Source organism: Rhamphochromis sp. 'chilingali', assembly GCF_963969265.1.
Source record: "Rhamphochromis sp. 'chilingali' genome assembly, chromosome: 19".
NCBI lineage: Eukaryota > Metazoa > Chordata > Actinopteri > Cichliformes > Cichlidae > Rhamphochromis > Rhamphochromis sp. 'chilingali'.
This window is the reverse complement of record NC_137946.1, coordinates 18504953-18528230: the sequence shown is the minus strand read 5'-3', so window position 1 is coordinate 18528230 and position 23278 is coordinate 18504953. Positions and strand designations below refer to the sequence as shown.

Genomic DNA, 23278 nt, shown 5'->3' with positions numbered 1-23278 from the left:
CTGTGCTTTTGACTATGTTTACTTACGACCCAATATTAATAGTAGGATAAAATGGAGCTGGAGATAATAAATTATGGTAAATATATTTAATGGGAAATTAATATTAAGATCTGTCAGTTAATGTTTTTCTACACAGTATGTTTTTTATCCTGATATTTCGAGGTCTCATATACATTGCCTGATTAGGAGATGGTCATGTGCTTATTGTTAATTAAGACTTATGAAGATCAAAGGGCGGCTGCTCAGTTTAAAGCAAAAGCAGTAAATGAGCATTTTGACTGACTTTATTCATTCAATTATTTATTTATTTTTGCCCTAAAAGATAGTGAGCTTTTACTTGGAATTTTAGATATAGTCCAACAGGTCTGCATGATAGCCTCATAGCAGAGGGCTTCTTACTCCCAACACCTGGCACGTTGTTATAATAAATATAATACAATTGTCATAGACTCAAATTCCAATACATCCAAAATGGGGGAAAACAAACAAACCCAGGAGTCTGTTTGTTTTGTCTATTCATAAGTGCTTTTCAATCTAACCCACTCTACACAGCAGGTATAGTACATATAGTGCATATGCATGTACAGTGTATATATATTTTCTATATTAATTTTGCAAGCTGTTTTGTTCAAGATTATCCAATATTGTATTAACAGTACATTCCTAATTAATCATTTATTACTGATTGCCTTACAAAATATAGCATATAACTTATTTTATATGAGGTTTTAAAGGTTTTTGTCACTTTTCCCTGTACAATATGCATCTGTTACACATTTTCTTTGTATTACTCTTATGCAGCTGAATAATGTGTCTGGTTAGTACAGCCAAGAGGTGACACAAATACATTTTCTTGTATGTCTGATTAACAGACTGGGAAATATTAGATTCTGAACGCAGTGTGCATGGGGTAACCCAATGAGCTTTAGTGCCAAGTGGTGTTGCTCTACCACTACCATCAGATAAGGAGTAGATTAATTTATTGAGTGTGCCTGTTTAGCATGGCCTACCTTATAACATATACAGACATGAAAATTGCTATTATCCTTGATAATACAGCATAATATGCAGTTATACTGCATTATATTCAGTATAACAGTGTGTAACGTAGAGTTATAAATAATTACCCATTACACTACCAGCACAGAATAACTGCACAGAAGAATGAGCTGTATAGATTCAGATCATCAGTCTATAAAATGCACATTTTGTCACTTTGGGACCTCAGCTCTAGCGCCACCATTAGACAGAGTTATATGGAAAGTTATATGGAAATAAAGGCAAAAAGAGCCTCCACAGAGTAGAAAAGACATTCCAGGAGTGTGATTTTAGTCTGTGACAGAGGCCCTTCCTAAAACGACTTGTTTTGCACTGAGTGGATTCAAGCCAGTAATGTAATTTGACTTGAAAGGTTTGTCTGTGTGTTTGAATATGGCTGGTGAAGGGGGGGTAGGGGGGTGGGGTGCTTAAATAAAGAAGGTGCCCACAGTCTCTCATGATTTCAAATATAACCACATCCCTACAGTAAATATTCCTTTAATTGCGCATGTTTAAAAATGAATGAATTGTTTCTTTATATGTTTAAAGAGAATAAATAAACGGCTCTTCTTCTTAGCAGCTAACATAGAAACAAAGAAAAATGGCTGACAGAGTTTATTCTTATCCTTGAATTAAGAACGGGAAGGGTGAAGTGATTCCAAATGCCAATCACAACCCAGACTCAGGCCACATGTCTGCCAGTGATGCTGCCTGTCTGTGTCTCATTTTGCATCAGGAGATGCCACGGCGGAAAGCTATAGCCTGCTCGTGAGGCTAGGAGGCGGCCGGTTTATGCATTCTAATGAACGCTCCCTGGGAAAAAAAATGCAAATTCATTTTGTCATCAAGAGGAAAATAGAGGACAGGAGAGCAGCAGATACAGGAGGGGCTTAAAGGGGGGGCACATGCCATGCAAGAGGCGGGATTGGGTGGAGGGAGGTGTGTGTGCATATGTGTGTGTGGGTGGGTTGAGCATGTGTGTGTATGGGGGGTACAGGAGCCTGCAAGGGCTGGTATTATGAACTGAAATGGGGGACATATGTAAAATCCATCCCACCCAATCAGCAAAATTAAGCATACAGTGGGCTGGCAAAAAAACAAATCACCAGAGAAATAGTCGCCCTTATCGTTCATTTACAAAATATGCTATGTGAAAAAAAGAGGGGTAAATAAAGACTGTTTTTTCAAATCAGCAGATTTTTTAACACGTTCGTTAAAATATCTGCCTAAAATATTCAGTTCTGTTGGTTATGGTTAATTCAGACAAGAAAAACTCACTTTGTGTGTGTGTGTGTTCAGATAGAGTTGTAACACGGGGCGGAAAGGCTGATTATGTTTCCAAGATGGTTTGTGTTTTTTAAAAGGAAGGAAACCTTCCTCAAAGCGGGCAGAGCAGTGGAGCCGCCGAGGGAAAAGCACACGATACAAAAACTGTAGAATTAAAAATATAATTTATTATATTTAAATAGTTAAAAAGGTAAAATGAATTAAAACAACCTTGGCCAAGGGAAGACACAATAAAAATCAATAACACACAACATTAAAAGTCCAGTGGGATCCACCACGGCCTAAAAGTCACAGAAAACTAAGAAATCCAGCGTAGTAGTCAAAGAGGGAAACCCAGCGGAGTCCTCGCCTTCCTCCCCGCATTCCACGTCCCGGTGCACTGAAGGAAGGGAGGGAGCGGCAGTCACTATTCCTTTGACAGTTTACTTTATAAAAAGGATAAGTCAAAGACTTACCCGGGTGGGCAGAGCTCTCAACTCCGCCCGCCGCTTCCTTAAACTGGAATCGGTACCGCTGTCTCACTGCTCCTGTTCTCTCGCAGTACACAAGCTGGCTCTTATCGTTATTGCCGTCCGACTGCCACTGTCTCGTCCCCAGTCGCTGGTCATCCTTTCCTCCCCAGCCGCTGATCATCTTTTGCTCCCCAAGCGCTGGTCATCTCTTTCTCCTCAGTCGCTGGTCATCTGCTCCTCTCCAGTCGCTGATTGTCTTCCTCTCATCGTCTCTCTCTTTCTGATCATCTCCCCTCCGATCATGTCTCTTCCTCTGTCTGTGTTGCTCGCATTCTGCTCGCATTCTTCTCGCATTCTTCTCGCATTCTTCTCGCATTCTTCTCGCATTCTTCTCGCATTCTTCTCGCATTCTTCTCGCATTCTTCTCGCATTCTTCTCGCATTCTTCTCGCATTCTTCTCGCATTCTTCTCGCATTCTTCTCGCATTCTTCTCGCATTCCCTGTCCGTGTCCCTTGTGAACACCGGCTACAACCCTTTTATGTGTCATTGAGCACTCTGTAAATTACCTTTCCTTTCCTCTCAGGTGTGTCCAATTAGTAAAAACGGGAGAAAGGGCGGAGTCTCTCCAGGACAATTTGCCGGCAACTAAAACATGCAAACTAAATAAAACACTGCACGAAAATATAACCAATGCATGCAATATAAAAAATAAATATGTACACTTCACATTAAAATACAGCACAGCAAAAACAACGTCCGTCCTTCCCTGGATGACAGAGTGAAGGGGAATGACAGAATAAAATAATAAAAATAACAAAACTGCTGTTTAAGAGCAACTAAAACAACAGCACACATTCTTCCCTTCCTTGATGATAGCTAGGCAACTTTTTTTGGAGGTGAGCAAACGGGGCTCTCGGTGTGTCTACTGAGGCCTGGTTACTCGCTCAGTAAGTATTTCAGTATTTTGGGGGGTAACAATTGAAAACAAATGTATAAATAATAGTAACATAATAATAGAAAAGAAAGAGAAGATATCACTGTTATCATTGTATTGATTACTGTGATAATAATAATAATTACAATGAACAGTAATAACAGTAAATAAATAAATAAACAAACTGTGCAACAGACATACCCTATCTCATCCTACAAAAATAATATACATAAATAAAATATTATTAGTATCCTTAGTCGCACAGTGTTGGTGATAGTATTGTGTCAATATAACTTCAGCCCACGTTATTGCAGTTCACTTGAACAGCCGAGTGGCGGCCAGCGGAACCATCAGTGATAGAGGGGGGGAAGACAAAGGCCGCTGCACAAACCCGCGGTTGGGAAAACGTTTGTGACACGAATCGATAGAAAGCTGCACATGGACCCATTACACCGGCGGGACTTAAAAACTATAGCTTAATGTGCACCGACTTCAGTGTAACAGGAAATATAAGTTAACATTTGTTTGGGTACGTATGATTTATTTATTTATTTTTACTAAGAATAATTTTTAGCCGCGAGTTAAACGGTTGCCCGGCCTTAGGCTAAGCGTTTAGCATGCTACCTTCCAGGCTCAAGCTGTCTGATAGTTCAGTCAGGGCATGCAGACTGGTTAACAGACTGATTTTAACGTATTTTTTTAATTTCCCAAATAAAATCACTATATCCTTACAGCATTAACAGGGTAATGGTAACTAAGCATTTTATTACAAAAGTGTGTTTTAAGTGAGGTTTCCTTTTTTTTTTTTTTTTTTTTTTTTTTTTTTTTTTTTTTTTTTTTTGCTTGCTTATGTTAGTGTTAAATAGCTATCAAAGCTAGTTTTGCTGGGAAACTAATTGGTTCCTGGTTTGTGTCGTGTACTATTATTGATCTAAATACCTTTGGAGAAAAATGCGGAGAAAACATGTGGGCAATATGGTTAAAGCCTTGCCAATTAAAGTGTATACTTTATATACTGTACCCTGTGAATGTTCTAGAAAGATGAATGAGACGCTCATAATAAATGAATTTAACTAATTTGGAAACTAATAGATTGACTTTAGGGGTAAACACAAGCATGCTGCAGTCATGCCGGGACCATCCTAGAAAAGTAGAGTCCTTTATTGTAGTTAGAACCTTGTGAGGGTTCTTTTATAAATTTCAGAGAAGATCAATCTCTATACACTGTTGTTTTGGTCAATTAAATGTGACTTATATATTTAAAAATGTATCCAAACCATCTGTAAGAACTTATAGGAAAGAAGGGCAGCTTTCTTATCTGTTTGAAAGATAAGTTCTGAATCAATTTAAATTCCACTCAGTGATCATCACCCGTGCTCAAGAGTCTATTGTTCTGCCTTCAGGCTGGCTGTAGATTGACAAAGATTAAGCATAAACATTACGCCAGTGAAAAGATTAAAGAGGTCACCTTTGAGCATTTGCAAGATTTTTCTTTTTTGGGGGTGTTTTAATGTATTTATTGTGTACATTTATTCCTTTAGTAGGAATGCTGCAGTATCTTGCCTGAACATCGTTATCTGCTAATATCATCCTTGTTGACTGCCGTCTTCCTACTGGTAAATACAGATGGCAATAGTTGATGTTTTTTCTTTTGTCAAATCATTTCGTTTCAGCTAAATGTTTAAATATGGTTGAAATAACGTAAAATAGTTGAACTATATTTTTTATGAGTGCGCTATTTCCCTGCATAAGAAAAAATAAATAGCATAGTATTGTACTGATGAGGCGCAAATTCCTGATTAAAAACAGATTAATGTACCTCTAATGTTATGCATTACCATCACTGTTTCAAGCCTATGAGATATAAAGTGATCTTTTTTTTTCTTTTTCTTTTTTGCAACACAACCAAATTTATTAAAAGGAACAAAACTACTTTCAAAGCAACTTGTACCTTGATAACTTCATAACATACCTGTTTTCTTTTTCTTCCTTAGTGTGCTCGGAGGTGAGAGAGTTTGTGGTGACATGGTTATATATTGTGGATGGCACCGGACAGCCATGGACCCGAATAGCCGCAGCAGCTGTTTGCCAATAACTGGTGAAGACACTGGTTTGGAGGCTTTGGCCTCACCACTGGCGGGGTATTTGGGAAAAGTCAGTAGAGCTCTTGTTCTCCTCTCATTGTCACTTGCGCAAAGCTGAATTGTATTTGAAACTGGACTGTGACTGGACAGTACCAAAGCAAATTCAAAAAACAAACAAAAACGGAAATCTTTGGTTGTAAAAGGCGAAAGTTGGTACGTTACTTGTCTTGACAGGCTTGCAATTGTCAAATCTGTCATACTGTAACATGGGAAACTGTGTACTACTTATGATTTTATTACAAATATGCATCTGCTTTCAAGTACTTGACTCCCCCTGTCCTGCCTCACTTGAACTGCTCCTCACTACAAGCATTTAAAACATAAATCTTGATCGGTCTTGTAAGGTAAATCAAGTAAAGTATTTCAAGTTTCGATTCATGTGTACATAATGTGTAAATATATAAAAGTAAGGCTGCTGACAGATAAAAGAAATGGTTGATTTTAAAAAAAAAAGTAATCAGTTGAAAATATATGCAGTCTAAAATCTAAAATGTTAATGAATCTCATCAGTTAGATCTTTTTCTAGATTTGTGTTTTCTTTTAAGCTGTTGTCTTCAGTTCACCTGTGAACTTGGTAAACTTGGTAGACGTCTGGGGCTTTAACATACACCATGTTGTTCCCCAGGTGCAGGGAAGAGCTGCTTCACTGGACTATTGCCCTTGGTGTACATCGAAGGGGCTGAGCTATGCTCTACGCTCGTACCGAATCAGCCTCCAGGATTCGATCACTGTCTGCACAAACCCACAGGTAAGTCCAACCACTCAAGTCACAGTTTGATATATTTGTTTTGCCGTCATCTTCGGTAACCTCTTTGTATCCATTCTCTCACAGTGCCTCTTCCCACTGGTCAGCCGCTCCTTGGAGGATGTTTTGGCTAGCTTGGATGCCGTGGAGCCAGTTGTTGGGAACAAAAGAAAAAATGCCTCCACACAGGAAAAGGAAGAGTTGATTAAACCTTCATTCAAACATCTTCGATCAAATGAACTTGGCGGTCTCGAGCCACAAGGTGTAACTGCCACACCTGTTAGCTCAGCAGAGGATGGTGCTGGAAATGCTGTCAGAAATGACCAATATGCAGAACCCACGACAGATGAGGAAAAGCTGAATGGATACCACAGGGATTATCGAGTTGCAGAAGTGACAAATAGGGAATCTGTGAAAGAAAATGATCCAGACTGTGCTGCTTATGCAGATGGTCTTGCCCCCTCTATACTCTCAGCTGAAAGCTCCCTGCAACTTTCTTTGACTACTGATGAAAATGAGGCTGTGCTCAGTTCACATTGCAGTGCCCATGGTATATCAGGGATTGAGTTAAACCACGAGAGGAGTCTTCCTGGAATCCAAAACGGCTTTGAACAGGACATTCATTTAAATGAAATCGATATTTCACAGAGTCCTCAAAGTGAGCTGACAATGTGTACAGAAATATCACGGACTGAAATCTGTAAGAATACAGAGAATACATTAAAGGAGTCAGAAGATCTTGTACCTATTCCAGATCAGCTTCTCTGGAGGAACAGTGACAACCTGTGTTGGCTGGACTCGCTGCTTGCTGCTCTGTTCAACTGTAAGAGTTTGCAAAGGTGTAAACCTAAAGACGAACCTCAGCAGTCATCTCTGTGGCAGCTCCTAAAAGGATATGAAGACATATGTGCGGCCATTCAAGTCCACCAACAGACTGGCAGTGGTAAGTTGAAGTGAATTTCAATCTATCCACGAGTGTAATGTCTAACTTTTATTCGTTAATGTCTGTTTTAGAATAGAATAGAATAGAATAATCCTTTAATTGTCCCACAAGGGGAAATTTGGTTGTAACAGCAGCCAAAAAGACACATATATACAAACAAACAGTACGCAGGACACAGAACAGAAACATACACAGATGTTTTCATCTGTTGATTGTTACAGTGAACAGCAGGCTAATAAGATGCATTAGTAGTTATAGCTGTTGTCTAAGGAAAACAAAGTTCTTAACAGAAAGTGGCTGTGACTTTAGCCCCATAGCCCTCCATGAATAGACTTGTGGAAACCCAGCATTTGTTGTATTTGTTTTGCTCATGTGGAAAATTTTTTCTGACTAGATGGCGTTGTGCGGGTTCCAAGTCATGTGCTGCAAAAGGCCACTGCAGACCTTCAGAGTCTAAGAATGTCAGTCTTCAGACTACTGCAACCCAAACTGCACTGCAAACTCGGTAAGCTCAAGAGTTTTACACTTAATGAAGGTTCATGACAGGTTGGTAAGTGTTTTCAGGCAGTCTTAAGTCATGTCTTTAAGAGACAAGTTTTTCAGGGAATGCTATTTAAAAGCGTAAGCAGAGTGGTGTTCTTCTGTTGAAGCATTTATCAGCATGTCTATGTTCAATGAGAACATTGAAAATAAAGGTGTAGCTGTGCTGAGATCCCCATGAGGAATTTCTGTCTCTAAAGAATGTTGTCCTGTTTCTGTGTATTACTGCTACTGGTTTAATCCACACACATCCGGTTGTTCAGTCTGACGTCACTAGCCGTGTCTGGGTCTAAACTCCGCTGCAGGTCCATATATCAAACGATCACTATGGCATTACTGAGAGTTGAAAAACTGTCTAAAGTCTTTCATCTTTAATTAAATGATCAGCGTTCTGCTCTACCAGGTGTAAAAATTGAGTTTAACATCCAGGCATCCATGAAAACGGAATTTATGACATTTAACGGAGTTAGAAGTTAGCAGGGAGTTAGCTCGCTAGCTTCTATCTAAATACAACATAGCATGTCCTGACTGCGGGGTTTTGGAAACAAATTAAAACGTACAGCTCTGTTATCACTTCCAACATAAATGAAGACAGAAAACAGCAGTGACGTTTGTAGGGTTACTGAAGTTGGGCTAGCTGGTATATAATGATGTGCTACGTGACTGCTAGCGACACAGCTATGTTAGCATAATATAAACAAGCTAACTTTTTTTCCACTCGATAAAAGTTAGCGTGAGTGTTCTCGGTGGTCAGGAACAAATGTAATCGCATGGCAGGATGCTGTAAAAGGACCAAACTTCAGCCAGGAGAACAACTGAGATAATCCATCCACAATACGAGGTTAGTCATTCATATACTGCTGCATGGGCTGGGCTGTAGTTACATCCTAAGGTTTTAAAAACTGAGCTTAAATAAATGATTAGTGGTAATAAAAGCCGAGGGAGGTCAACAGTGATCACTGACTGTTTTAGGAGCTTTTTGAGATCAAATAGAAGAAAATACATAACATTAAACATGTTAACAACACAAAAGCCATATTAAACGCAGACTACTTTAGGCCCGGAAGTAGGATTCGTTGCGTCATCACTGAACAACCGGATTATCAGCTCAGTCACACTAAAACCACTCAAAGCCTTAATTATAAGGCAACTAGTGCTGGAGGGGTTGCGTTTGCCCAAACAATACAGGAAGTAGGGTGGGGCAACTAACCAGATTTTATTTTCATTTATGAGTTTGACATTCAGAGATTATGTAAACAAGATAATAGAGATAAAGCAATTATTGTATTTGTTTCACTTTCACTGCTTCTTTTTGTCTGGTGTTATGAAATCCAACATTCATTAACAATGCCAGATTTTCCTGGTTAGTGCTGTTGCCTTACAACAAGAAGGTCCTGGGACTGAATCTACCAACTGGCCAAGCATTTCTGTGCAGAGTTCTCCCTGTTTCCGTGTGGCTTCTCTCCGGCTTTCTCCCACAGTCCAATGATATGCATTTAGTTGGATTAGGTTAATTGGCGATTCTAAATTACACCATAGGTTAGGGCTGCTCGATTATGGCAAAAATGATAATCATGATTATTTTCACTGAAATTGAGATCTCGATTATTTGACGATATTTATTTAACCCTTTAAGACCTACTATAGAACCAAGTCCGCCAGAGCTTATATTAAATTTTTACATGTTGTAGTGCCATTTGTGGGAGCATTTCAATTTGCTATGCAACTGTTATAGCCCATATTTTAATAATATGTATGCATTAAGTCCATAGTAACTACATTAATTGCAAAAAAGTGCAATAAACTACAAAAAAAATTCAAAATCATTTTTGTTTTTTTTACATATATTTCTACTTGGAGAAATTTAAGAGGCTTATCCTTCAAAACTTTAAATACAAAAAAGTTGCAAAAAATAGTTTACAACAACAGGAAATTTATTTTGAGTGTCTTCATAGTTTTATTTTGGAGATACACCAATTTTTATATACTGCAGGAAAAACGAAAAAACAATCCTATGATGCAAATTTGCAAAGAAAACAGCAGGTGCATCAAAATAAACTATTTCCAGCAGTGCAATTTGAGTTCTAAGCATCCCAGCAACTATTCAGAAAAGTCAAACATGACCAGTATAGGTTTTTAAGGCCTACAAGTAAAAAAAACTACAATTTCCGCGAAAATGACGTCACTTCCGGTTTCGGGCAGGAAATGGCGGACATGTGACAGTTCGCGCTGACATCTGTTTAACTGTGGGAAGTGTAACGAACAGCTGATCAGATCGGCAAAGCGTGTTTCTGGAATATTATGTTTTTGTTCCTGCAAGCGCTTTTTATGCAATTTTTGCAAAGCTATATGTGGAAGGAAACCGTGACCGAGGACAAGCTGATGGCATCAGATGTAAGTACAACTCCTCCGGTTTCATATGCAAAACAAATTATTGCGCTAGCTTACACGGTTCCGGTTCTACAGGGATTTAAAAATAGTTACACAAAACGGAGCGTGCTGCTCTGACCGGCTTTAAAGGGTTAACAATGACTTTAAAGAAAATAATATAAAATAGTGTGCAACACCACTGAAGTTTATTTTTTTTACCTCTCTTTTCAACCAGCGGCAGTCACTCTCCTCTCCAAATAACTTCTGCTTAGCTTTCCGAGCTTCCCTCGGGTCCTCTTAATCAGCGGTCTCCAACCCTTTTTGCGCCACGGACCGGTTTATGCCCGTCAATATTTTCACGGACCGGTGTCGCGGATAAATGAAGGAGGGGCTAATAATCGGCTCCGTCATTTTTAATGATCGTTGAAAGCCCAGATCGTAATCGTGATTAAAATTCGATTAATTGAGCAGCCCTACCATAGGTGTGAAAGTGAGTATGAATGTCTGTTAATCCTTCGACAGACTGGCAACCTGTCCAGTATGTACCCTGTCTCACACCTTATGGCAGCTGGGATGTGCTTCCTGCCCCTGAATTGGATAAGTGGAAGAGATGACAGATTTTTCTCTTTCCTTAATAAGACCACCCTCTGCCACTGTGTGTTATATTTTGTTCAGTTCAACCAAGAAAAAGTTCAGTAAATGTGTCTTGTCTCTGATGTCAGACTTGTGTTCTTAATATTGACCAAAATAGTCATTGTAATAGTTTTTGTCATAATTGAGCAGCCTGGTGAGAAGGTCATTCCATAAAAATCTGCATTGTTTTCAGTGAATGCATGCAAAACTTTGCCTTCATAATATGAAAACTGTGCTATTTGCAGAATTTTTAAATGCACAGGTGTTGCTTGATATTTAGCATTTATAATTTACATTGTTCCTGGGCTGATAAACGCATTGAAACGCAATCTATAATTAAAACGTAATCTATTTTACGCCCAGTCCAAGCGTCACAATCTACAGCCAAAATATTTTGTTCAGCACAATTTGTGATCAATTTTGAGCACAAATATCAAGGTAAACGTATCATTGCTTCACTGGCCCAATTTAATGTCTGTTATGTAGAGTAAACGAAACAGTCAGTGGTATCCTGAATGTTTGTGTGTGTGTGTGTGTGTGTGTGTGTGTGAGAACAGATAAGTGTATTTTGGGTAAACTTAGAAGGTTCATATCACCATTTGGGAAGAGGGCCTGTAAGAGCCACAGTCTTAAGAAGATTTAGTTTAAATTTTGCACAGACTGCAAAGTTAGTTTCTAATTTTTGCATAAGAAAAGCGTAATGTATAAAGATAAGTGCATGTGCATTTGATTGTTAATGTTGCTGTCTTTATAATAATGAGTGACAGCGTACAGTGGAGTCAGACAGGGAGCTTCATTAGGTATCGGTGGGTGTAGTTTTTATACCGTGTGACACTATTTTAATAATATAAAGTAAACCTCTTAACAGTGTTGGGAAGGTTACTTTTAAAATGTATTCCAATACAGAATACATGCCCCAAAATGTATTCTGTAACGTATTCCGTTACGTTACTCAATGACAGTAACGTATTCTGAATACTTTGGATTACTTAATATATTATCATGCTTTTTACAACAACGTGAATGTACTACTGCTGTGTGATTTATTACTGTTACTGAAAGGTCCGCGACTCCGAACTGTAGTAAAGGGACCTCTGACTAATACGGCGGGGTCCCTGTCGGCTCGTAGCCGAAAAATAGTTTTACTTTGTTGTGTGGGTCAACTTTTCTTGCGAGAGACAGAGAGAGGCGTTGAAAGGCTGCTCCAACAGAACTTATTGTTTTTGGAGGAAAACACGAACACGGTGTACAGTCCAGTCTTAATAGCTTACTTACATATGGGCTCGTCAGGCACTCTTCTTGGCTGCAGTGGTTATTATTATATTTACATGCTTCCAGCTCCCGTTTTTCCTCGATGACAACTCGTACCTTTCTACTCCCCTTTTTCTCCCTCCTCGCGCTCACAGACCCATAACGTGTATGGCAGTCCATTCTCCCTGCAGCACGGACTACACTGCCCATGATGCTACATTCTTTAGAGCTATGCTTGTAGCATTCTGCCTGTTAGCTTAGCACAACAACAACAACGAAAAGGCGCTCTCTCACCCAGGAAACACACAGTCGCAGAGAGAGAGAGAGAGAGAGAGAGAGAGAGAGAGAGCGTCGCCCTGTAACCATGGCAACCGTAACGCTGCCGCCTGGAACAACAGAACATAGCTGTCAAACAAAACCCAAACAGTCCTGACCCGCGACAAAATGAAACAGGAAAGTACCGCAGTGTAATCCATTTATTTCAACAAAGTAACTGTATTCTGAATACCACCTTTTTAAACGGTAACTGTAACGGAATACAGTTACTCATATTTTGTATTTTAAATACGTAACGGCGGTACATGTATTCCGTTACTCCCCAACATTGCCTCTTAAATCAGAATTACATGTCCTGTCGCTCGCCTTAGACCTAAGTTACAGCTCATTAGTGTCTTGTTTAGATACTCTGAAGCAATACCCTTACATCGGCCGTTCAAAACAACTTGTAGCATCTGAAAGGTCTTTTTACTAGAGGTGGGAATCACTGGATATCCTACCATATGTTATTATTACAGTACTTCACCCACAATACAGTATTATTGGAATGTGTTTATTTATTGTCAGATTTTGCAATATGCTTTTATTGTTGTTGTAATAGTTATTAGTTTAGAATTATTGCATTAAATGTGAGTTCTCAGCGCCAAATTATTTCCATAATAATTTGCTTCAAGTTTCCAGCCAAACTTGAAGCACAGCTGGATCTTGGGTCCCTGAAGGTTCTTATCTATATCAGATAAAATGATGTTGTTATTTTGCCTAGCAACGGGCTAAAATTACCCATTTATAGCATATAAACATCAGCTGCCATGGTTGGGGTTTTTTTTTTTTTTTGGGGGGGGGGGGGGTGTTTTGTTTTTTGTTTTTTGTTTTTTCTCCTCCTCTCCACAAGGTTTCATGATCTTGCTGACAGACATGACACTGAACATGAAGTGTGGCAGAAGAAAAGCTGCATGTTTGTTTATAAATACATGTATTTTATGACCTGGGGTGTTTTATTTAAGTGTAGTTTTAAATATATACATTGAGCTCAAAGCATGCATTAGGTAATGGAGAAGGGCTCCAACTACCAACGTGTCCAGGAAATGTTGCCTTTACATTATTATTTAAGAAAATGCTGATCATTAAAGCATTTTTCAGTCTCTTTGCTGCAACAAGTAAAGTCCTCAGTGTGACTCAGCCTTTAGTCTTCAGCCATTCAAGTTATAATAGGTCATATACCAGACAGGTCTTGCTGCCCAGTTCTGCATGTCTGGTTCTTGTTTGTTCAGGATTTAGCTTGTTGCAGCACATTTTAGCTGACAAAGACTAAACGTTTGCATTAGGAGATGATAGAATTGCCCAAATATATATGTTTAAAGAAAAAAAACAGGGGGAAAAATCTCTAAAGATCTTTGGGGGAAAAAGATCTTTAGAGATTTTTAGAAAAAAGGGAGGGGGAGCAGTTGATAAACACTTTTTCCTTGGCTTTTTGGGTTTCTTTTGCTAGCCATATTTGCCATAGCTTTTCCTGTACATTTGCTGAGTAATTTCTTCCCACATACTCCCCTAATTCAGAAAGTTTAGTTGGACCACAAAAAACAAGATTCCTAGTGTTGACAACTGATATAATCTTAACTTGTTTATTTTAAAGTATTAATAAAAAAGTCTGTTTTCTGGACTGCATTTCTGAATCCACCAGCAGTTATAGTAAACCAGTGTTAGGTCAGAAACGATATGCAAATCTCGCCACGCTACTGTGAGCAAGAAAGAGATGTCTGAGCGAATGCAAACTCGACCGCATAAGGCTCGTGGGGCCCCTCAAACCCTCTGTTCTTGAATATTAATTTTCAACATAGCCTAGTGCTACAGTTTTTTCCAGCAGATCAGTGACAAAAGAAGTATTTTAAGAAGCAGTTGGTCCTGTTCTGGCAAGTTCTTTCTGTAAAATGTAAACACGTACAGTAGTTTACACACTATGTGAAACGCCCCATCTGAGAACTTCAAAAAATAAAATACTTGCCTTAAAATTGTTTTTATTTTTACTTTGTTATGTGTAAAATCCTTTTATATATTTGGCGTTTCACAAGAAAATACCACATACCACAATGCTGTATTGAGTACCAGTCACTCTTTTGTGTAGACTTAATCTTAAACCCTTCAAAACAGTCATTATCACCTGATGGTATCAGAAAGACACAGGTCCGGGCAGGCAAACCTTGGATTTTGCTCAGCTTGTTGGAGCCAAAGTATTACAATGTATAAAATCTGGAAAATGCATGATGTAAGTGCAAAGGGATGGATGGGAATAATGAAGATGAAAGCCAAGCAGGCGATGGCTATCCTGTTGTGATATCTAAAGTTTATCTTAATCCCCATCCAAAGATTATGTTTTTAAAAATCACCTGGAATAGGAGCGTGCATCTGAGCGTGTAACAGTGTTCGAACTCTGACATGTTTTTACTTTTCAGGTCAGAGGGAAACTCCGGTATTTGCTATGCCGCTGCTGCTTGTGATGGATTCTTGGGTAGAGTGTCTCTTCCAGGCAACCTTTTACTGGGAGATGAAGTGCAGCAAATGTAAAACACCTGTGAGAAAAAGGTAGGTTCATTTATTTTTAACCAGCTGAGGTGTACAAAATACTGCATTACACTTTATTCCATAAAACTTGATCTTTGTGTAACTACAGCACAGAATAACTATACTGCTGGGAGCAGATGCATTGTTTATTATACGAATTGGAAGAGGCCCAACTCTGCTTTGGGCGTCTCTCAAGAGGGCAAAGGGAAAATATGAAATATTAAGTAATTGAAGGCAAATTTGTACAAATTCCTCAGCTGCATTTCTGCCAGAAATGTTATCAGATACATAAGAGTTGAAAGCTTAGCTGATGAAAATCAGCATGTCAAATAAATGCGATGCCAGCAATACATTACAAAAAACGTGGTAGTGGCATGTTTTTTTTGTTTTGTTTTTTTAACTAGTTAGTTGCACTTCTCATCATCACTGTAATTGTTTTGTGTCTGAATCCTAAATACATTTTATGCTGTAATTTTTCAGGGATATGAAGACTCTTCCTACTTTAACAAATATTGTACCTGATTGGCACCCACTAAAAGCAGCACACTTAGGCCCCTGCAATGCGTGTTGTAAGAAGAATGAGATGAGGACTATGGTGTGGGAAAGGTAGGAATCAAAAGAATCAAAGTGTTGTGGGTTGGTTGTTTTGTTTTTTTTTTGTTTGTTTGTTTTTGGGGGGGTTTTGTTGGGTTTTATTTTTGGACTTTGGGTTTATGAACATAAATTTGCATCTTGTTGAATTGTTTTAGTCCACTGTCTTCAAACCACAGAGGTTGGTGGAAATTACTGTATTCAGTTATGGAAGGGGTTAATAACTACTTAATGAACACATTAATAGAAGTAAAAGATCAATAAATCTAATCATTGCTTTTACCAATAAACTCACTGGACACCTTATTAACTACCTCGCTAGCATAAATTCCCCACACCATTACCCCATCATCAGTCTGAACTGTTGACACACCACAGATTGTAGATCTGTGCTGCCATGTTTTTTACACCAAATTCTGACCCTTCAGTCTGAATTTTACTGCCATTCTCATCCATAATCTTGTTATCTCTAGAATTGACTACTGCAACTCATTATTATTTGGCCTTACACAAAAATCTATCAACAAGCTCCAACGTGTCCAGAACTCTGCTGCCCGTATTATTACTAGGACTTCTTCTACCCACCACATCTCCCCAATCCTGAAGCAACTTCACTGGCTCCCGGTCAAATTTCGCATCCATTTTAAAATAATTCTTCTTTTTTTTTTTTCTTTTTTTTTTTTTTAAATGACATCAGAAACAGCAGTATGCGACATTACGTGATGGCAGAGCTTCAGTTCATCCTTTGTCTTTTTTTTTTTTTTTTTTTTTTTTTTTTTTTAATAAATAGGACAGGGGGAATGAATGAGAGAAAGAGGGGGAGAGAAAGAAAGAAAACCAAAGGGGAGAAGAGACGGTGAGAAGGGGGGGGAAGAGAGAGAAAAAAAAAAAAGAACTCCTGGGTCACCTGTATGGAGAAAAAAAAAAAACAAACAAAAAAAACAAACAGAGGAGACAGCAAACAACAAAGAGTAACATAATAATAGAGAAAACAAAGCACCATCACAATAAACTAGCTAGTCATAGATATCAATATTTACTAAATAATAAACGATATTGTGCAGCACGCAAGATAGACAGCGCACAGTGTGCTTTGAGGCAGCAGCCAAGAAAGCTTTAGTCCGCATCTGTGAATACCCATGTGTGCATACCTGTGTGGATCAGCATGCTTGCATTCCAAAGGTTTCTCCATGTAATGATCTGCTAGGGAGTGTGGGGGGGCCACAGCCCCGTCCTCCAGGGTGTGAAGCGGGTATGGAGGAGATCAAAACTCCAGACATCCAGAGGCCCCCAGAACACAAGAGACCATGGAAGACCAACAGAGGGGCAGCCGCGCCACTGTTTCAGTAAGAGCTGAGGAGAGTCCCAGATGAGGGCTCGCCCAGCAGCCGCGGAGCAGAAGTCAGGGGGAGTTGCAGTGACGCGCCCGTGAGCTCCGCCGGCCCCCAGCTGCGCCTGAGTGACCGAGCCCCAGGCCGAGAGGCCGGGGGCACCCCACCTCCAAAGGGGCCCGAGCGAGCCCCAGGCCCCGACAAGCGGCCGCCAAGGAGTGAGCCGGTGTGTACCCGGACGCCCACCCCCAGACACAAAGAACCACCAACACACCGACACCTGAGGGAGTCCGCCACCGGCAGAGGAAGTGGTGGTGGGTGGAGATAGGCCTCCAAACCTTGGAGGGCCTGAGGTGTCCCCAGAGAGGTGGCGTCTGATACCCAACCTGACATATAGACACAGACATACAGGCACACACAGACACAAACATCCATTCCCACCCTCATGCTCTCATATGCACTCACTCCACACTCAACCAACGTGGAGACAGACATAAAGAGACGCTGTACACACAATCACACTCCCCAAGCGTACTCTACAAACCGGGTCTAGGTACCCTTGCCCCTGGAGGGGGGAATTGCACCCAGACCCAGGTGGTGTTACCCTTTTCCCTGCGGTGGGGAGAGGCAGACCGCCCCGACTCCGCAGCAGCAGGGAGGCCCCACACCCCAGACCGCAGTCGGACGGCCAACTCCTCCTACTAGCCCTCCCGCTCCAGCAGGCCGCAGAGAATGGGGGTGGGAGAAGACTCCAAACCTCCCTCCACCCGCTCATTGTAGTGTTGATGCATATGTGTTCTAAGGTGCAATTAAAACCCAGGAGGGCATGGAGCTACCTGCCAAGGAGCAGCATTTTAAAATAATTCTGTATACATTCAAGGCTATTCATTCTCTCTCTCCACCGTACCTCTCTGACTTATTACAGATGAAGCTCCCATCCCGCTGCCTCAGATCTTCATCTTCTCTTTCTCTCTCTGTTCCCTCTGCTCGTCTGATCACAATGGGAGGGAGGGCCTTTAGCTGCTCTGCCCCTCGACTTTGGAATTCCCTACCCCCGGACCTCAGAAATATTAGTTCATTCTCTCTTTTTAAGTCCACCCTCAAAACTCATCTGTTTAAAATTGCCTATTCTTAAATTTCTGTACGTTTTAACTTTTATCTTCTATTTTTATCATTGTGTATATTTCCAGTTTTTATCTGTTGTACAGTGTCCTTGGGTGCTTTGAAAGGCGCTATTTAAATAAAATGTAGTATTATTATTATTATTATTATTATTATTATTATTATTAAAACTCATCAGTCTATCCAATCATCTGTTACTCAATTTTGTTAAGCTCGTGTGAATTGTAGGACCCGTTTGTTTTGCTTGGCTGACAGGAGCATGAGCCAGTGAAGTCTTAGGCATCAAGGTTCAAACTGCTCTTCATTCAGAGTTGTTTTTCTTCATACCTTGTTTCTAACAAGTAGTTATTTGAGCTACAGTTGCCCTCCTATAAGCTTAAAGCAGTCTGGCTATTCCTCTGTGACCCCTGCCGTCAAAAAGACATTTTAACCCAGAAAACTGCTGCTCGCTGGATATTTTCTCTCTTTCAGACCATTCTCTCTGAAACATAGAGAGTAAATGAGCAGGTTTTGAAAAACAGACCAAACTGTCTGACGCTGACAGTCATGCCAGTTGAATGTCACTTAAGTCTGCTTTCTTCCTCATTCTGATGCTTACTTTGAACTTCAACAGATGCTCAGTTCGTACCAGCATCTGCACCACCTGATATCATGGTCTTAAATGCAGTGACTTTTTGCCATGTGATTGGCTGATTGGATATTTCCTTTAACGAGCAGTTAATTGTCCAGTGAGTGTATATGTTATGCAGATTTTTTTTTCTGCTTAAATATAAATGGAAATACAATTTGACAAAAAAAATTGAAGTGGGTCATCTGTAGCAGTGGTGTCCTTATGAATATACTGTGAGAGTAATAAAGAGAGTGCAGCTCAGACTTGGGTTATTGCAGGGTATGTTTTTCTTTGCAAAACTAATGCACGGAGTGGTTAAAATAAATAAGATTCTTTTAAAAACACAAAACAAATGCATTGTTAAAGTCTGTCTGGATTTTCACTTTTTTATACCTATCACCACTTTTTGCTTTTTTTGCCTTGCTTTGTGTTTTATAGTCTGCCTCCAGTGTTTGCACTGCACTTTGTGGAGGGGCTCCCTAACAACGATGTCAGTACGTACACCTTCAACTTCAAGGGCAGAAACTACTCCGTCACCACTGTCATACAGTACAAGAGTCACCTGAAGCACTTTGTCACCTGGACTTGCAGCGCTGATGGTACGTATTTGTGTGTGAAATGTGAACAGACGACAGAATTATTTAATGTTGTGCAAATGAGAGAGAATCGAATGTTGAAACTGAGAAATATTTATTTATTTAAAAATATGCCAATTTCAAATGAATCAGAAGCATTTCAAAAGCGGTAGGACGGGGCATGTTTACCACTTGTTGCATCAGCTCTCCTTTTAACGACAGCACGTTGCTGTAGATCAAAAATAAAGTTGTTTTTCCATTCTCGCTTGATTTTAGATGTTCAGTAGATGCTGTGTACAGACTTGTAGTCTTCTTCTAAGAGTGCTCAACATCATCTCTCTTTGTGTCTGAAACAGTTTCTGTGGGATAAATGGTTTCTTTATTGTTACGCAACTTTTTCAGCCTTTTGTTGCCCCTGTCCCAGCTCTTTGATGCATACTTTATTTTTTTTATAAAATCATAAATAAGCATTTCAAAACTAAAGCAATTCTCACTTTAAACATTTGTCATATGTCATCTTTGTAATGCATTTTTCCTTATACAAGTTGAATTTGATTAAGTAGATATTTTGAAGTTGTTAGTGCAGTATTTTTACACAAATAAATGAGGTCAAATTAGGTTTTTTGGTTTTTATTAAACTGGAAGTTACATTTAAGTGCTTTTCTTTGTGGTTGAAACACTTAATGGTTGAGTCTGATTTGACTCTGCCGTAGTTTGCCAACAGCACATTCTGCTGGACAGTTCATGCAAGAGAAGAACCCTATTTGCTGTCTATTTCACTGTCATTTAATAATTAGATTTATTGAATAATTAGATTTTATTTTGTATCTAGCTTACCGATTTTGCAAATGTAACGTTATTGTGATGTGTAGCCATTTCTTTCACAAGTTAGATAATTAACTAGTCTGCAGTATGCTTTGAATAGATTAGACATATGGCAGACTGTGTTGCGCAGAGTTGCTCTTGGAAGAGACCGTAATTCTGCATTATTTATTTTGTTTTATGTTATTTCAGTTTTTCTTATTCATTGGTCAAATAAAACAAACCCTTGACATAGACGACCAAGTTGAACCTGCAGCATTTTGCTGTAACCATTTGTTGTGCTTTTTTTTTTTTTTTTTTTTTTTTTTTTTTAAATTTGCAGGCTCGTGGCTGGAATATGATGATTTAAAATACCCTGACTGTAAGACCCACCAAAAGCTTCAGGTCCCTGCTAATGAGATGCATATCGTCTTCTGGGAGGTGGAAGACGACAAAGAGCTTCACATCTGTTCTTCCTCCTCCACATCTGCACTCTCTGACAATGAGAGAAACAACAGTTTAAATGAAGGTTCGGTAGCGGATGGGGTGTTGGTTCACAGTCCAGATCAGTCTCTTCTTATTCCTCATAACGACACCGACATCATCTGCGCTCTCACTGAAGACACCAGCAGTAGCATGGACACAACAGTCACGGCAGGCTTTGATACTTCCATAGGTGCCACCACTTTGCTCGACACCTTTGAGGGCCTAACCCACAGTGAAATCATTACGCTCACACTGGTTGAAGTAAAACCCGATGTAGAAATGCAGTCTTTAAACAACAACCACAAAACTCTAGATCTGAACACCGCTGGTAAGAATGAAATTCTTGACAGCTCTTCTGCTGCCGAAGGTAATAAACTGCATCACTGTCCCAGTGTTGACCTTCCCTCCACCTCAAGTGATCCCGACTCAGGGGACGGCTCGTCCAGCGATCCGACATTTGTGCCCGGTGCCAGGAGAGGACGAGGGAAAGGAATCAGCAGGGGGAAAACCGTCAGCAGAGCAAAAGGTAAAAAGGTAGCTTCATCAAAAGTAGCTTTGCATACTTCATCATCGACATCTTCAGAGCCCTGTGGAGTAAACTGTGAACAGCCTGTGGTCCCTGATACTGAGGATAAGAGTCCATCTACTGAAATTACACAACAGGGTTCCCTCATGTCTTCTACTGATAACCCACCCCTCTCTGCCAATGAGAGCGATCCCACATCAGCATCACTACTAGATCAGAATTCTCGCTGGTCCTTCCTGCTTAGCAAACATCCACTAAACCAAGTTCAGAAGTCCACTGCTAAGTTTGCCCCTGCATCAGACACACAATTAAAGCCCCCTCCTCCTCCTCCTTTTCACTCTACCCCCAACCCTGTGAAGAGACCGCATCTTCCAATGGCGCTCTACCCAAAACCACAACTCCGGACAGAGGACAGCGAAGATCTGCCAGTGAAAGCTGCAGACATGTACGGGGCATTTCGTGCTAAGAGCTTAAACAACCAGAGACCCCTCCTATCACCTACTGTGCAGTCACAACCAGTCACTTCTAACCACCTAACCACCCCTACAGTGATGTCTAGTACGTCCCTGATTACACCTGGAGCAAAGGCACTCCTTAAAGCCTCTCTAAAGAGACATGGCAGCCATTCCTCAGAGGTTCCTGTAGGCCTCGGCAGCACAGAAGCCCTCAGATACAAACTGCTTAAGCAACTCAAATCAAGGAAGAAGCAGCTTGCTAGAATCAATAAGATGTTGGATAAACATGAGGGACTACAGCTTCGACCGGACAGCACTGACTTGGACTCTCCCAGCACCGTCACCTCAAGCACCTACGATGGAGCCACCAGTGACGACTTCCTGTCGGACTTGCTTTCGCCGGCAACAACAGCCAGCAACCTTTCGCCAGACAGCACGGGCTTCTTCGAGATGTTCGCCAATGGGCCTGACGGAGCAGAGCGTGTGGTCGAAGCTGCTGGGAGACCATCAGAGATGAATGGCGGAACGAACGGGCAACACGACGAAAACTTCCTTGACGAGTTCCTCTCTCAGGCTGCGAGTCATACCCCGACCGACATGGAAACCGAAGCACTCAGCGCACTTGAACTTTTCATTTAAGCTGTGATGTTTACCATTATCTGGAGTTGTTTAACAGCTATACCTTGTCTTTTTTTTTAGTTCAGATTAAAGAAGGGAGAACTCCTCAATGTCTATTTATGTTTCTGTTAATGAAGGTTTGTAGGTGTGTCATGTTAAATAACAGATGAAATTTGGGGGGGTTGTTGCTTTTTTGCATTTTTGGCACTTTGAACTAAGGAACTGGCCATTTGAAGCCAATTAAATTTTGTTTCTGTTTGTGTTGATGTATTACTTAGTTATAACTGTCTTTTAGTGTAAATAATAAATTCTTTATATGATTCTTGTACTTGTCAAAATGTCAGTTATTATGAAAAGGAAGGGGCAGGACATAACCATAACCTCCAACTAGCTTCCTGTTTGATAAATAAAATATTTATGTTCAGATTTTTCAACTTTAGTTACTTAAAACTTTAGTATTAAATGTCAAATGGGCTGGTTTCAGGTCATTCAAGTACCCAGTTATTGGTTGAGTACCATACTGCACACTTGTTGTTTTTAACAATAAACAATTTAATGATATACCATATTCGCAAGAGAATCTCAGGAAATGCTGGTTGGTAGCGGGTAAATTTACTACCAGCCACAAATAATTTGCATTTGGTGGCTGCAGCTTTGTTTCAGAACTGTTTATTGGGTGCATGTTTTACACAGCCAGGTGATAAGCTTTAAATAAGATACAGCATTAGCATTGGCAACCCTTTGGTTGTGTCATTTATTGGTGAGGAAATTTAAAATTAAGCACTTATTAAAGGAAAGCTGTCTGCGTGTGTGGTCCTGTCGTTTTGTAGGGTGAAGTTTTTATATAAAGCACCCTGCGTCTGCTTACGTGACGATATGTAAAAAAAAAAAAAAAAAAAAAAGAATAAACTCGAGGAAAAAGGGCGTTCCCATACCGGGAGTCGAACCCGGGCCGCCTGGGTGAAAACCAGGAATCCTAACCGCTAGACC

The 23278-nt window shown here is 40.1% G+C and overlaps 1 protein-coding gene across 3 annotated transcripts; it reads left to right on the top strand.

Moving 5' to 3' along the window:
- The first annotated feature begins 4083 nt into the window (after positions 1-4083).
- uspl1 (ubiquitin specific peptidase like 1) lies at positions 4084-22610 on the top strand. 3 transcript variants are annotated; one of them, XM_080867500.1, is made up of 10 exons: positions 4084-4241; positions 5257-5328; positions 5707-5866; positions 6482-6604; positions 6689-7544; positions 7939-8049; positions 15065-15194; positions 15654-15779; positions 19266-19426; positions 20547-22610. In XM_080867500.1, the coding sequence occupies exons 3-10, from the start codon at positions 5738-5740 to the stop codon at positions 22307-22309; spliced, it is 3399 nt and encodes a 1132-aa protein (XP_080723626.1). In that variant the 5' UTR covers positions 4084-4241; positions 5257-5328; positions 5707-5737; the 3' UTR covers positions 22310-22610. The 3 variants fall into 3 exon arrangements, with proteins under 3 accessions (XP_080723626.1, XP_080723625.1, XP_080723627.1); XM_080867499.1 differs by having other exon boundaries at positions 5254-5328; XM_080867501.1 differs by lacking the exon at positions 5257-5328 and having other exon boundaries at positions 4085-4241.
- The last annotated feature ends 668 nt before the right edge of the window (positions 22611-23278 follow it).